General features: G+C 36.4%; 1 protein-coding gene across 1 annotated transcript in view; it reads left to right on the forward strand.

Moving 5' to 3' along the window:
* Positions 1-12,268, forward strand: part of CFAP70 (cilia and flagella associated protein 70) — an 83,925-nt gene that overhangs the window by 28,574 nt on the left and 43,083 nt on the right. The window contains 6 exon segments of the mRNA XM_016224088.2: positions 3,793-3,892; positions 5,677-5,811; positions 8,037-8,164; positions 8,166-8,205; positions 8,390-8,470; positions 10,072-10,163. Coding sequence (XP_016079574.2) covers positions 3,793-3,892; positions 5,677-5,811; positions 8,037-8,164; positions 8,166-8,205; positions 8,390-8,470; positions 10,072-10,163 — 576 coding nt within the window.

The raw sequence follows: 12,268 nt of genomic DNA on the forward strand, positions 1-12,268 counted from the left end.
CAGGTAAGAAAAAATTACATTTTCATTTTTATATCTACAGTACTGTTTTTACATTGTGTTTATTATTGCTTTTATAGTACAGTATATTGTGTTTATTGCTTTCATGGTGTATCATTCTATGGATCTGTGGTATCATTAGATAGTAAAATTCATGTTAAATTGCTGTTTTGGGGGCTGATTTTAAAGGTCTGGTAAGAAGTATGGAGGCGCAAGAGGGTTGGCTGGGCTCCCACAGGCAGCAGCTGAAGGTCTAGAGAGAGATCTTAGCTGTGGGGGGCTCCCACTGAGGACTCTGGAGCCTAAACCCCAGGCTAGGCATCCAATCCCAGAGCACCAAAACTGAGAAAGGTACACACATAACATCTGACTATAAAAAGCAGCCAGGTTTCTTTCTGCCAGAGAGAGAGAGAGCTGGAAATGCAGGCACCCTCTTAAAGAGCCAACACACAAAGTTTCATGTGCAGCCACTCACCTTGGGCTCCAGCAGAGGGAGGGAAGGGTGGAATGGAGCTGTGTGAGGAGAACCTGGAGTTGTGGGCTCTGGAGATTGAGACCGGAAGGCACCCATCTGGATTCCTGTGCTGAGTCATTGCCCCCATACTGCAGAAGACATCTTTCTCAGGCAGACAATTTACTGCTTTTGCCTGGAGGGGGAAGCAATTGCCCTACCCTGCTGGAAAACCTCTCACCCTCCCCTAAGGAGTTTCTACAGCCTGAGGCTCATTAAGAGAGTCAGATTAATCAGTCTGTAGGCAGAAGCAAACCTCAGAGTGCTTTGAGTCTTTGCCTGATCTGCTTCTGGACCTGGGCCTTGGAAAAGCAGACTTTGGTGTACATCTTGGTCCTGTCCAAGTGCACCCAGCCCCAACAGAGGGAACCTCAAGCTGTGGGTTGTTGATAGCTCCAAACAGGGTGTTCAAGGCCAGTCACAAACTGCATTTGACACTGGCCTGCACTGGAGACCATCCAAAAAGACTGATAGTCCTAGCAGGCCTACCTAATACATAGAAACAAACCCAAATAGGTAGACAAAATGGGGAGACCAAAAAAACAAGCCCCAAATGAAAGAAGTCTCTAGTAAAAGAGCTAAATGAAATGGAGATAAGCAATCTATCAGATATAGAGTTCAGGATACTAATTGTAAGGATGCTCAACAGCATGAAAAAAAGATATGAAAACTATGAAGGAAATGAAGAATGACATAGCAGAAATAAAGAACACATTGGAAGGAATAAACAACAGATTAGAGGAAGCTGAGGATTGGATCAGAAAATTAGAAGACAGGATAGAAAAAAATCAGAGATCCAAAAAGAAAAAAAATCAACAATTAAAAAACAGGACAGTCTAAGGAAGCTATGGGACAACATGAAACATAACAGTGTTCACATCATAGGAGTAACAGAAGAGGTTGAAAATAAGCAAGGACTAGAGAACCTGTTTGAAGAAATAATGGCAGAAAACTTCCCTAACCTGGTAAAGGAAAAAGTTACACAAGTTCAGGAGGCACAGAGAGTCCCAAGCAAGAAAAATCCAAAGAGGCCCATGCCCAGGCACATCATAATTAGAATGCCAAAAATTCAAGACAGAGAGAATATTGAAGGGAGCAAGAGAACAGCAATCTGTTACCTACAAAGGAGCTCCCATAAGGTTGTCAACTGACTTCTCATCCGAAACTCTACAGGCCAGAAGGGGATGGCATGAAGTATTCAAGGTAATGCAAAACAAGGATCTGAAACCAAGACTATCCAGGAAGGCTATCATTCAAAATAGATGGTGAAATAAAGAGCTTCCCAGACAAAGGCTAAAGGAGTTTATCACCACCAAACCAGCATTGCAGGAAATGTTAAAGGGACTGCTGTAATTAGAAGTAGAAATAGAAACATTGCAAGAAATGTTAAAGGGACTGCTGTAATAATAAGAAATAGAGAAACATAGACATAAAGAATTAAAATGTCAATAAATAAGGACTTATCAATAATATCCTTAAGGACTTTAAGGGAGAGATCAATAGCAATACAGTCATAGTCATGGACTTTAACACCCCACTGGTTTCACTGGATAGATCTTCCAGACAAAAAGTCAACACATAAACATCGACTAAACGGCACACTAGATCAGATGGATTTAATTGATATTTACAGAACATTACATCCCAAAGCTGCAGAATATACATTCCTCTCAAGTGTACATGGGTCATTCTCAAAGATAGACCACATGTTAGGACACAGACCTAGTCTCTATAAGTTCAAGAAGATTGAAATCGTATCAAGCATCTCAGATCACAAGGGCATGAAGTTAGAAATCAACTACAGTAAAAACACTCAAAAACATTCAAACACATGGAGGCTAAATAGCATGTTATTAAACAATGAATGGGTTACCAATAAGATTAAGAAAGAAATCAAAAACTTCCTGGAAACAAATAAAAATGAACACACAACAACCCAAAATTTATGGGATGCAGAGAGAGCAGTCCTAGGAGGAAAGTTCATAGCACTATAGGCCTACCTCAAAAAGCAAGAAAAATTTTTAGTAAATTATCTAACCCTACAACTTAAAGAATTAGAAAGCTCCCCTGTGAACCAGGGCTTTTGTTTGCTGGGAGTTTTTTTCTTATTACTGCTTCAGTTTCATCAGTTATTGGCCTATTCAGGTTCTCTGATTCTTCCTGATTCAGTTTTACATGATCTCACTCATGTGTGGAATCTAATAAATTAGACTGAGGAACAAAATAGATCCAGAGACATAGAAGCATAGTACAGACTGATGGATCTTAGTGGGAAGGCGAGGGTGGGGGAGTGGGTGGGGAGAGATTAATCAAAGAACTTATATGCATATATGCATAACCCATGGACACAGACAATAGTGTGGTGAAGGCCTGGAGGGGTCGGATGTGGGTTGGACGGGATCAATGGGGGAAAAAAGGGAGATATCTGCAATACTTTCAACAAAAGATAAATTTAAAAAAGTAAAAACAAAAATTAAATTTATTAAAGAGGGATGGGGATACCCAAAGGGAATGGCTACACAGCACTGAGCCAGAGGGTACTGGGTCCATGAATGGCAGCAAAAATATACTTGGGACAGTGAAACAAGGAAGAGTATAGAAGAAGCTACAGGAGAACCTAGGCTGGGCTACTTTGGCTCACTGAGAAGTCAGAGAGAGAAAGGGGGCCTTGGAAACAGGTTCATGGACCTTGGAGACAAGTTCAGGGGTTAAGCCCGGGATGAACTGCTGCTGTCCATTGCTCCCCTTGTTGCAAGTCTCCTGGGGTCCCCTCGGAGGGATGGAGATGGTGCTAGGTCCTTTGTCCTGAGTGTATTTATCTCTTTCTCGTAGGCAGGAATCTTAGGGGAGGTCTCAGGCGAGTGTCTCAGTAGAAAATTCATCAGTTTCCCAGGGGTGCTCTTTCAGGGTCCTGGTCTCCACTGATTGGTCAGTGCCTGGGCAGGGGATCATTAGTCAATGTATCTGGTCCTGAGTCAGCCATGGGTCGCCACCTGTCTGGTTTTGCTGCTTATCTGAGCCTGGAGCTAAAATATAGCTGAGGCCTAGATGTTATCTTTAGGGAGGAACTGCTCAGGGGGTCTAAACCACATGACTAGGGATATGCTGGGGGAGGATAGGTTACTCCGGGACAAAGTTCTTGTTTTCCCAGTTTTGCCCCTTGCTAGGCATCCGGGGCTTCCTGCCCTGGTGAGTCTCTGTACCCGGGTTTCTGTACCTGGCCGTCTAACAATACTAACTCAGTTTTTGCACATAATGCTAATGGTCTGGTTCTTGATATGTAGTTTTCAGAAGCGAATTGCTGATTGCCGATTGTGGCCTGTAGAAATCACAAGAGTTCCTCTGATTTCTGCACCCAAAGGGAAAGCTACCAAATTTGATAAGGTAAATTTGTTCACTTAAAAATATTTATATAAGAAATGCTGCTACGAATTCTAATACCAATGGAAAATATGAACTGATGTGGCTACTCCCTAGGGTGACCAAGTGATTCTGATTTGTTTAATAGTTTCCTGATTTTAGTGCTGAAAGTCTCATGTCCCAAGAAACTCCCCATCTGTGGCAAATCAGGATGACTCGTCACCCTAGCTCCCTAATATCCACTAAAAATTATTTAGCTTTTATTTCCACACATCCTATTGCCTTTTAGCCCATCATTACAGTTTTATCATAGGTAAAACAATACAAAATAGCTATTTTTACATGTCAAAAGTAGTTAAATATTGGCAATATGGTTCAACCTAATACATTTTTCTGAATTTCTTTTAGACTTTGGACTTACAATGTTTTAGGCTGTTAATTGTTAGAGTAATAGGGTTCATAGATGTACTACTGTTCTAAAAAGATATAGCTTGATGAGCCTAGAACATGTTCTCTGTTGTTTTACTTGTGCATGTCTGGTCTTTTATGTCTGTTCATAAACTCCCTATAGGTAGGGATCCTGTTGTAGACTGCTTTGAATCCTCCACCGTACCTAGCAAGATTCATGACGTATAGCATACACTTAAGTACCTAAATTATTTTATTGATTTTTAAAATGGGCTTTTTGGAAGAATAAAAATGCTACTACTTTTCCCTTTGTAATATATAATATATATAGGCTAAGTTTCCTTAAATTTCTAAACATAGTATATCATATGAGCATAAGACTTTAATTTCTAATTATTTCAATAGGTAAAATCAAAGAGATTACTTTTAACCTTGTGGGAATTAAATGTGTGTCCTTTCACTTTTCTTTCTATGGCAAACCATACAGCCATTAACATGATGTTAATGCATATTCATTGACATGTTCCTCATCTCTGTAATGAGAGTTTAGATGACATTAGGGTTGGCAAGTACATGACTGCAGACTGTCCTTCACCCCCCTTCACCCATGGCAGACAGTGCTGATCAGTCAAAGCATTCTTTCCTTCTGAACCCAGACAAAGATACAGAATCTTTCTCAGCACTGTACTCTAAAACACCTGCACCAACTGATTAGAATGTAGGCATCAGGTAAAGCCTATTTGTCAACATCGGTCCAGATGATTTGTAAGACCCTTTCATTCATATGAATCTGTGAACTAAAGCTAAAATTCACAGCTTCTGATTTCTTTTAAAATTTTGTTGTTGTTGTTATTGTTCTTTTTTACAGTTTTACTTTTTTCTAAGAAGCAACATGGTGAAACTGACTTTTTTGTTGAATATATTTATTATTAATTTGAGTGTGTGTGGATCCAACTATTGCCTTTACTATTCATTAACAATGTTTATGTGCATTATCTTGGTGATCATGGTATTATTAAACCCATTTTGAAAATAAAAAAAATGATGATCCTGCAGCTCTCTCTATGGAGCATACCCGCACATTTCCCCACCTCCTATAGCATGCCCTGGGGTCAATCTTCCCTCTTTCATCCCTCAAGGTGTATATTTCTCTCCCTCTTTCTCTTAGTCTCCAAGGGCCCTTCTACTACCTCTGTAACTTTCTAAGTAAACTTCCCTTTATAAATTGGAAAAAGAAAAGAAGTGAAGACCCAAAATGTCTGTTACTGACCCAAAGTCAACTAGTTAAGTAGCATAGTTAGTTTCTAAAGCCCGGTCTTTGAACTGCTGAATCTGAGCTCCATACCTTGTATACTGCGTTGCTGTATAGCACTAATAGGTCTCCGCTTTTATTCCTTTAGGTGGATGATGAAAATCCGCTTTCGTTTCACGGTGTGGCTTATGTTAATATGGTCCCATTGCTGTATCCAGGTGTGAAGAGGATTCGGGGAGCTTTTCATGTTTACCCTTACCTGGACAGTGTAGTCTATGAAAAGGTGAGAAAAGCTGTATAGAAGGTATCATCTGTGCAAATTTATCCTTTATATGTGCTTACTTAAATCTTTAGCAGCATATACATCTTTGCAATGAATATTTGGAACCAATTCGTATACTGGAATGTTAAATATAGAGCCTTGCTGTCATTCTGCCATTGAACTTCAAAAACTTTAGGCCAAATATTTCAACAATAATATTATATATGAGTAGTCTAAACACCCCAATAAAAGGATTTTAAAATATCAAGATTCAATGATATGCTGTCTAAAACAGACATACCTTAGATTTAGACACACATAAGTTGAAGTAAAAGAATTTCCATGCTGTGCAAGTAGAAAATGTAACAGAGCTGAGTGGCAATATTTGTATCAGACAAAATAGACTTCAAGACAAGAAACATTACTAAAGACATAGAATGGCATGCCATAATGATTAAAGGGTCAATTAATCAGGAATATACAATTTAAATGATAAATTATTACATAAAATAAGTGTATAAATTATAAATGTATACACATCTAACAACGGAACCTCATAATACATGAAGCAAAACCCAATAGAATTGAAAGGAAAAATAGACAATTTGACAGTAACATTTAGAAATTTCAACATTGTACTCTCAATATTTAATAGAACAACTATATAAAAAAAAATCTATGTTAAATATAAACTTACCATGCAGCCCAGCAAATCATTCCTAGGAATCTACTCAAGAGAATTTAAAACTTGCATTTATACAAACACATGTATGTGAATGTTTATAACAGCATTATTCACAGTAGCCTCAAACCCATAACAACCCAAATGTCCACAGCTGGTGAGTTGGTAAACAGAATGTAGTATATCTATTACAAGGGAATACTATTTAGCAATGAAAAGGAATGGATTACAAATAATGTAATATGCCAAAATTATTGAGTTTTTGGTGAATTATAGGAAATGTGAATTATATCTCAATAAAGCTGTTTTTAAAAAAGGAATGGGAGCCTGGCTGGCATGACTCAGCAGTTGAGCATCAACCTATGATCCAGGAGATCGACGTTCAATTCCTGGTCAGGGCACATGCTTAGGTTGCAGGCTGTATCCCCAGTAGGCGACGTGCAGGAAGCAGCTGCTCAATGACTCTCTCATCATTGATGTTTCTATCTCTCTCTCTCCCTCTCCCTTCCTCTCTCTGAAATCAATAAAGATATATTAAAAAAAAAAAAAAGGACACTAGCTAGATAATAATTAAATAAATAAATAATAAAAAAGGGATGGGCTGCTGATACATTCTATAACATGGATGAACCTCAAAAACTTTATGCGGAGTGACAGAAGGAAGACACAAGTGACTACATATTGTACAATACCACTTACATGAAATATTCTCATTTCCCAGAGATGTTAAAATTTGAAAAAGTTTGCATTTTAGATTCTATGAAATATAGTAATTGTAAGATTGTGAGTGATATTTAGTATTTACAATTTTTTCTTTAATATTGTTGGACCATGTTCTTAGCAGCTTTGTTGAGGTATAACTGACATATACTTAAAGTGCATGATTTAAAGCTTTTGACATAGGTATACATCTGTGGAACTATCATCACAATCAAGATAGTGAAAATACCCATTACTGGCCAAAGTTTCCTCATGACCTCTTTCCTGTTATCATTCTCTCCTACCTCTGTTCAATCACCCCAATTTTTTTTTTTGGAATGTGTGAGAGGAGTCTGGGTTCTTTCGCTCAGCATAAATTATAGTTAGATTCATCCATGTTGTTTAATTTTTAAATTCTGTAAGATTCTTTTCCAGTCATTGTAGTTGAATTTTCCCATGCAAAGTTTTTATTTTGAACTTTAAACTTGCCCTATTCGTCCAATCATAATTGATAGACCAGTAGTTAGATAATATTTCTTGTACAGAAATAAATCATACCACTTAAAGTTAATTTGAAATTATGTGTCAAAGACTAAAAGCTGTCTGGTAACAAGTTAATGAGATACAGAATCAAGCTGGGTTGAAAAGTGTCCTCTTAAGAATTTAAATAATGGGATAGGCAGCTAACTTTCTGTAATGGTTTCTCCTGTTCAATAAGTATGGCAATGCAATGGAGTTTTTTACTCTCCCTACCTTTCTTTGTTTCTACAATGTTTAAGTTATCTAGAAAACTAAATAATGTTAAAAACTAATGTGGGCTGCTTTTACTAGCCTGTGATTCATTGCTTGTTTGTTTGTTTTTCAGACCAAGTGTTCATTTAGCTTGTTCCGGGATACTGGGCATAATTTGATTCATAACAACAAACTAGGAGGAATTAATTCTCCATTGTCCAAGTCGGTTATTTCTAAGAACCCGAAAGAAGAAAAAACAGTAAGAAAAGGATGTGGAAGGAAGGCCTAGGTATGGGGATGTGGTAGGTTGTTGAGAAGGTGATGATTTTGCTGATTTTGTTATATTCCAGAGGCTTACACTGATTTCTCTTTTGGTGAATTGCCTCAATTTGGTTTGCATTTTGATGCAACATAATGATTATTGTTCCTGCCATTGTGAAGACCATGTAAGAATTTCATTTTTAAGGTGTGTTCATTTTCTTTCAGCAAGCACTTAGTGTAAAATCTCAGAACTCAGATACTCATTTGGAAACAGAACCCCCTCCAAACCACAATCCAGAAGGACAGGTAACTATGCATAAAGAGTTGGAAAATTAAGTTTAAATTCATCAGTCCTTTATTGAACAAGGTAGTATGGTATAGTGGAAAATGCTCAGAAAAAAGCTCATAGAGTTGCCATCCTATATTTACCATGACTGGTTTATGATGTTGGATAAATTTCATTGTCTTGCTGAGACTTACTGAAATGAGTAGGTACCAGATTAACTTTAAGATCTGTTCCAGCATTAAAAGTTTATGTTTTTTATTGTACTATTTTGAGCACTATGAGGGATTCAAAGATGCATCATCCACAGCATTTATTCATCTGCTCTCAGGACACTCAACAGTCTGGTGGGTGAGACTGATACAAAACTAACCATAATATAGAATTTTGATGAATGCTGTAATGGAGGTACACATAAAAGTGCTTTGAGGGCTTTGAGGAAACAGATAAATAGTAACTAGGATGGGGCAGTCTCAGAAGTCTTCATGGAAGAGGTGGCATCCAAGCTAAGTAGTGAAAGATGAAGGTGGAAGAAAAAGCATTTCAGGGTCAGGGAACAGCTGGAGTCAAGGCACAAAGAAGGTAACAGAATTTGGGGTACATCAATTAATTCAGTGTATGGTATAGAGAAATGAAAAGAAAGGAGATGAGAAAGGAGAGAGAGACTGATCTGGTTGTAGAAAGACTTTAAAAGGCTTGCTAAAAAGTTTGGGCTTAATTCTATAGGTGATATGAGACTCCTGAGCCTCATTTTAGAGACTCACATTAAAGGTTTTTTAACTTATGTGGAAATAAGACCTCCTGTGTGTTTCAGGGCAGAACTCTTGCAAGGATGTGAAAAGAGAGATTGAAGTTGGGGTAAGGGCTTGAGATGTCAGTTTATAGGTTTTTCAGATAGTACAGATGAGTATTAATGACAGTTTGAGTTAAAGGAGGGATTATAAAGAAAGTCAGAAACCTGCAGAGGCAAGGTGGAACTGGGAAGCTTTGAGGTGTTGAGGAAGAAAAGTTAAAGATAACTCAGGTTTCAAGCCTTACTTTCTGGCAGGGTGACAAAATCATTAAGAGAAAATTTAAAAGGGAGTCTGATATAGGAGAAATGATAAGTTTGATTTTGAACATGTTGTACTTAGGATGCTAGCAAAAATCTGGGTAGAAATGATCATCAGGTTGCAATTGGTAGACGGTGGTGAGGAGGCTGTGAGTGGAAATATAAGGAAGTTGGGAGAATATTCCTGCAGAACTCATGAAAGAGATTTGGTGGAAGAAAGAATGGCATTCACCTAAAACAGTTCCAAGAAAGGTGTTGAACAAGTTAAACAGGGCTTCAGCTGGGGTACATGTTTCCAAGAATAAAACTGAAAACCCTTTCCTGCAAGAGATAACCACTTTGCTATTTTTCTGTCCAGTTATTTTTCTATGTAAAAAATATTTTAACAATTAAGATGACAATGTGTATATATATATACACATATATATACATATGTATATATATACACACACATACATATATATAGCTACATATGCAGTTTTCTCACTTATATTGTGAACATTATGTTACTAAAATGTTTTCATAAATATTTGTTTTACTGAAAAGAATAAATGAGAAAAAATGTCTTTACAGCAATATGTAGAAGCAGGGACATACATTGTGTTGGAGATTCAGCTGGACAAAGCCTTGGTTCCAAAGCGAATGCCAGAGGAGCTAGCCAGACGGTGTGTAGCAATGGTTTTCATACTTCCTTTGCAAAAAAAATTTAGGTATAAATAAAAGGAAGTCAGTTTGTGCCCATAAATGTAATTTCTCCTGGGCTAAACATCAATTTTCTGCTTTTTTTCCCAGGGGAAGTTTCTTTTGTTTTCTTGTTACAAAAGCAGTAAATGCCTGTTACAAAAAATTTGAGAAATTGAGATTAGCCACAAAGTATTAAGACACACAGATTTCTACTCACCCATTGATAACCACTTTTAACACCTTGGTATTTATCCTTCTAGAATTATTATAAAGCCCCTCTATTATACAAACACACCTCACCATGTCACATATAAATATATGCAATTCTTAAGAAACTATTTTTATATTATACCATAGTGCTTTGATTGATTTTCTAGGAAGTTGTCCATTTTATCTAGGTTATCCAATTCATTGATGTACAAGTGTTCATGGTATTCTCTTTTTATCTTTTTTTCTTTGTAAAATGGGGACTAATATCTCCACTCTCATTTATTATTTCAGTAATATGAGCCTTTTTTCTTAGTCCGTCTACCTAAGAGTTATTAATTTTGTTGGTCTTTTCAAAGAACCAGTCTTTTTGTTTTATTGATTTTCTCTATTGTGTTTCTTTTCTCTATTTTATTTATCTCTACTCTAATTCTTTTAGTTCCATCCTTCCTGATAGCTTTGGGTTCAGTTTGCTCTCCCTTTCTAGTTCCTTGAGGTATATAATTAAATTATTGATTTGCAAGCTTTCTTCTTTTTAATGTATGAGTTAGAGCTTTAAATTTCCCTCTGAATACTTCTTTCACTGCATTCCATACGTTTTGATATGTTGTGTTTTTGTTTTCATTCATCTCAAAGTATATTCTAATTTCTCTGTGATTTCTTCTTTGGCCTATTATTTAAAAGTGTGTTGCTTAATTTCCACATATTTGGGACTTCCCAGTTTTCCAGTTTCCTTCCAGTTATTGATTTCTAGTTTCATTTCACTGTAATTAGAAAAGATATTTTATATGATTTCAATCTTTTAACATTTATTGAGGTTTGTTTTGTGACCTAACAAATAGTCTAATCTGCATAATGTTCCATGTGCACTTGAGAAGAATGTGTATTCTGTGATGTTAGGTGGAATGTTCTGTATATATCTGTTAGGTCAAAATTGCTTTATACTGATGTTTAAGTCCTTTATTTTCTTATTGATCTTCTGTCTGATTGTTCTGTCCATTATTGAAAATGAGGTATTAAAGCCTCTATTATTAAAGAACTGTCTATTTTTCCTTTCAATCATCTCTATTTTTGCTTTATATATTTTGGGGCCCTATTGTTAGGTACAACAACAATCATGTTTATGATTGTTATATCTTATTGCTGTCTGGAACCTTTTATCTATCATCTATCATCTAGCTAGCTAGCTAGCTGTCATCTATCAACTATCATCTATCTATCATCTATCTGTTTTGTTCTTCTTTGTCTCTTGTTACCTTCTTTTATTTCAGGCTTATTTTCTCTCATGGTAATATAGCCACCTCAGCTCTGTTTTGGATACTGTTTGCATGGTATATCTTTTTCTACCCTCCTACTTTCAAATTCTTTGTGTTCTTATACCTAAAGGGAGTATTTTGTAAACAGCAGACAGATGGACCCTGTTTTTTTGTGTGTTTTTTAAAACTCCAATCTGCAAATCTCTGCCTTTTAATAGGAAAATGTAATCCATTTACATTTAACTCAAGTACTGATAAAGGATTTACTTCAATTATATCTCTGTTATCTGCATGTCTTATATGTTATCTGTTCTTGAATTACTTCATTACTGCCTTTTTTATATTTAATTGATTTTTTACAATGTACCATTTAGATTCCCTTTGTCTTTCCTTCTCTTTATATTTTTTATTTATTTTCTTAGTGGTTACCTTGGGCATTACAATGATCATCTTAAACCTGTAACAACCTAGTTTGAGTAATACCAATTTAGCTTTAATATTATACACTCTGCTCCTCCTGTAGATCTCTATCTCTTCTTCTTTGTATTACTGTTGTCACAGATTATATTTTTATATATTGTATGCCTATTAACAAATATTTATGATTATTATTTTTATGCATT

Source organism: Miniopterus natalensis, chromosome 14 (assembly GCF_054644295.1).
Source record: "Miniopterus natalensis isolate mMinNat1 chromosome 14, mMinNat1.hap1, whole genome shotgun sequence".
Lineage (NCBI taxonomy): Eukaryota > Metazoa > Chordata > Mammalia > Chiroptera > Miniopteridae > Miniopterus > Miniopterus natalensis.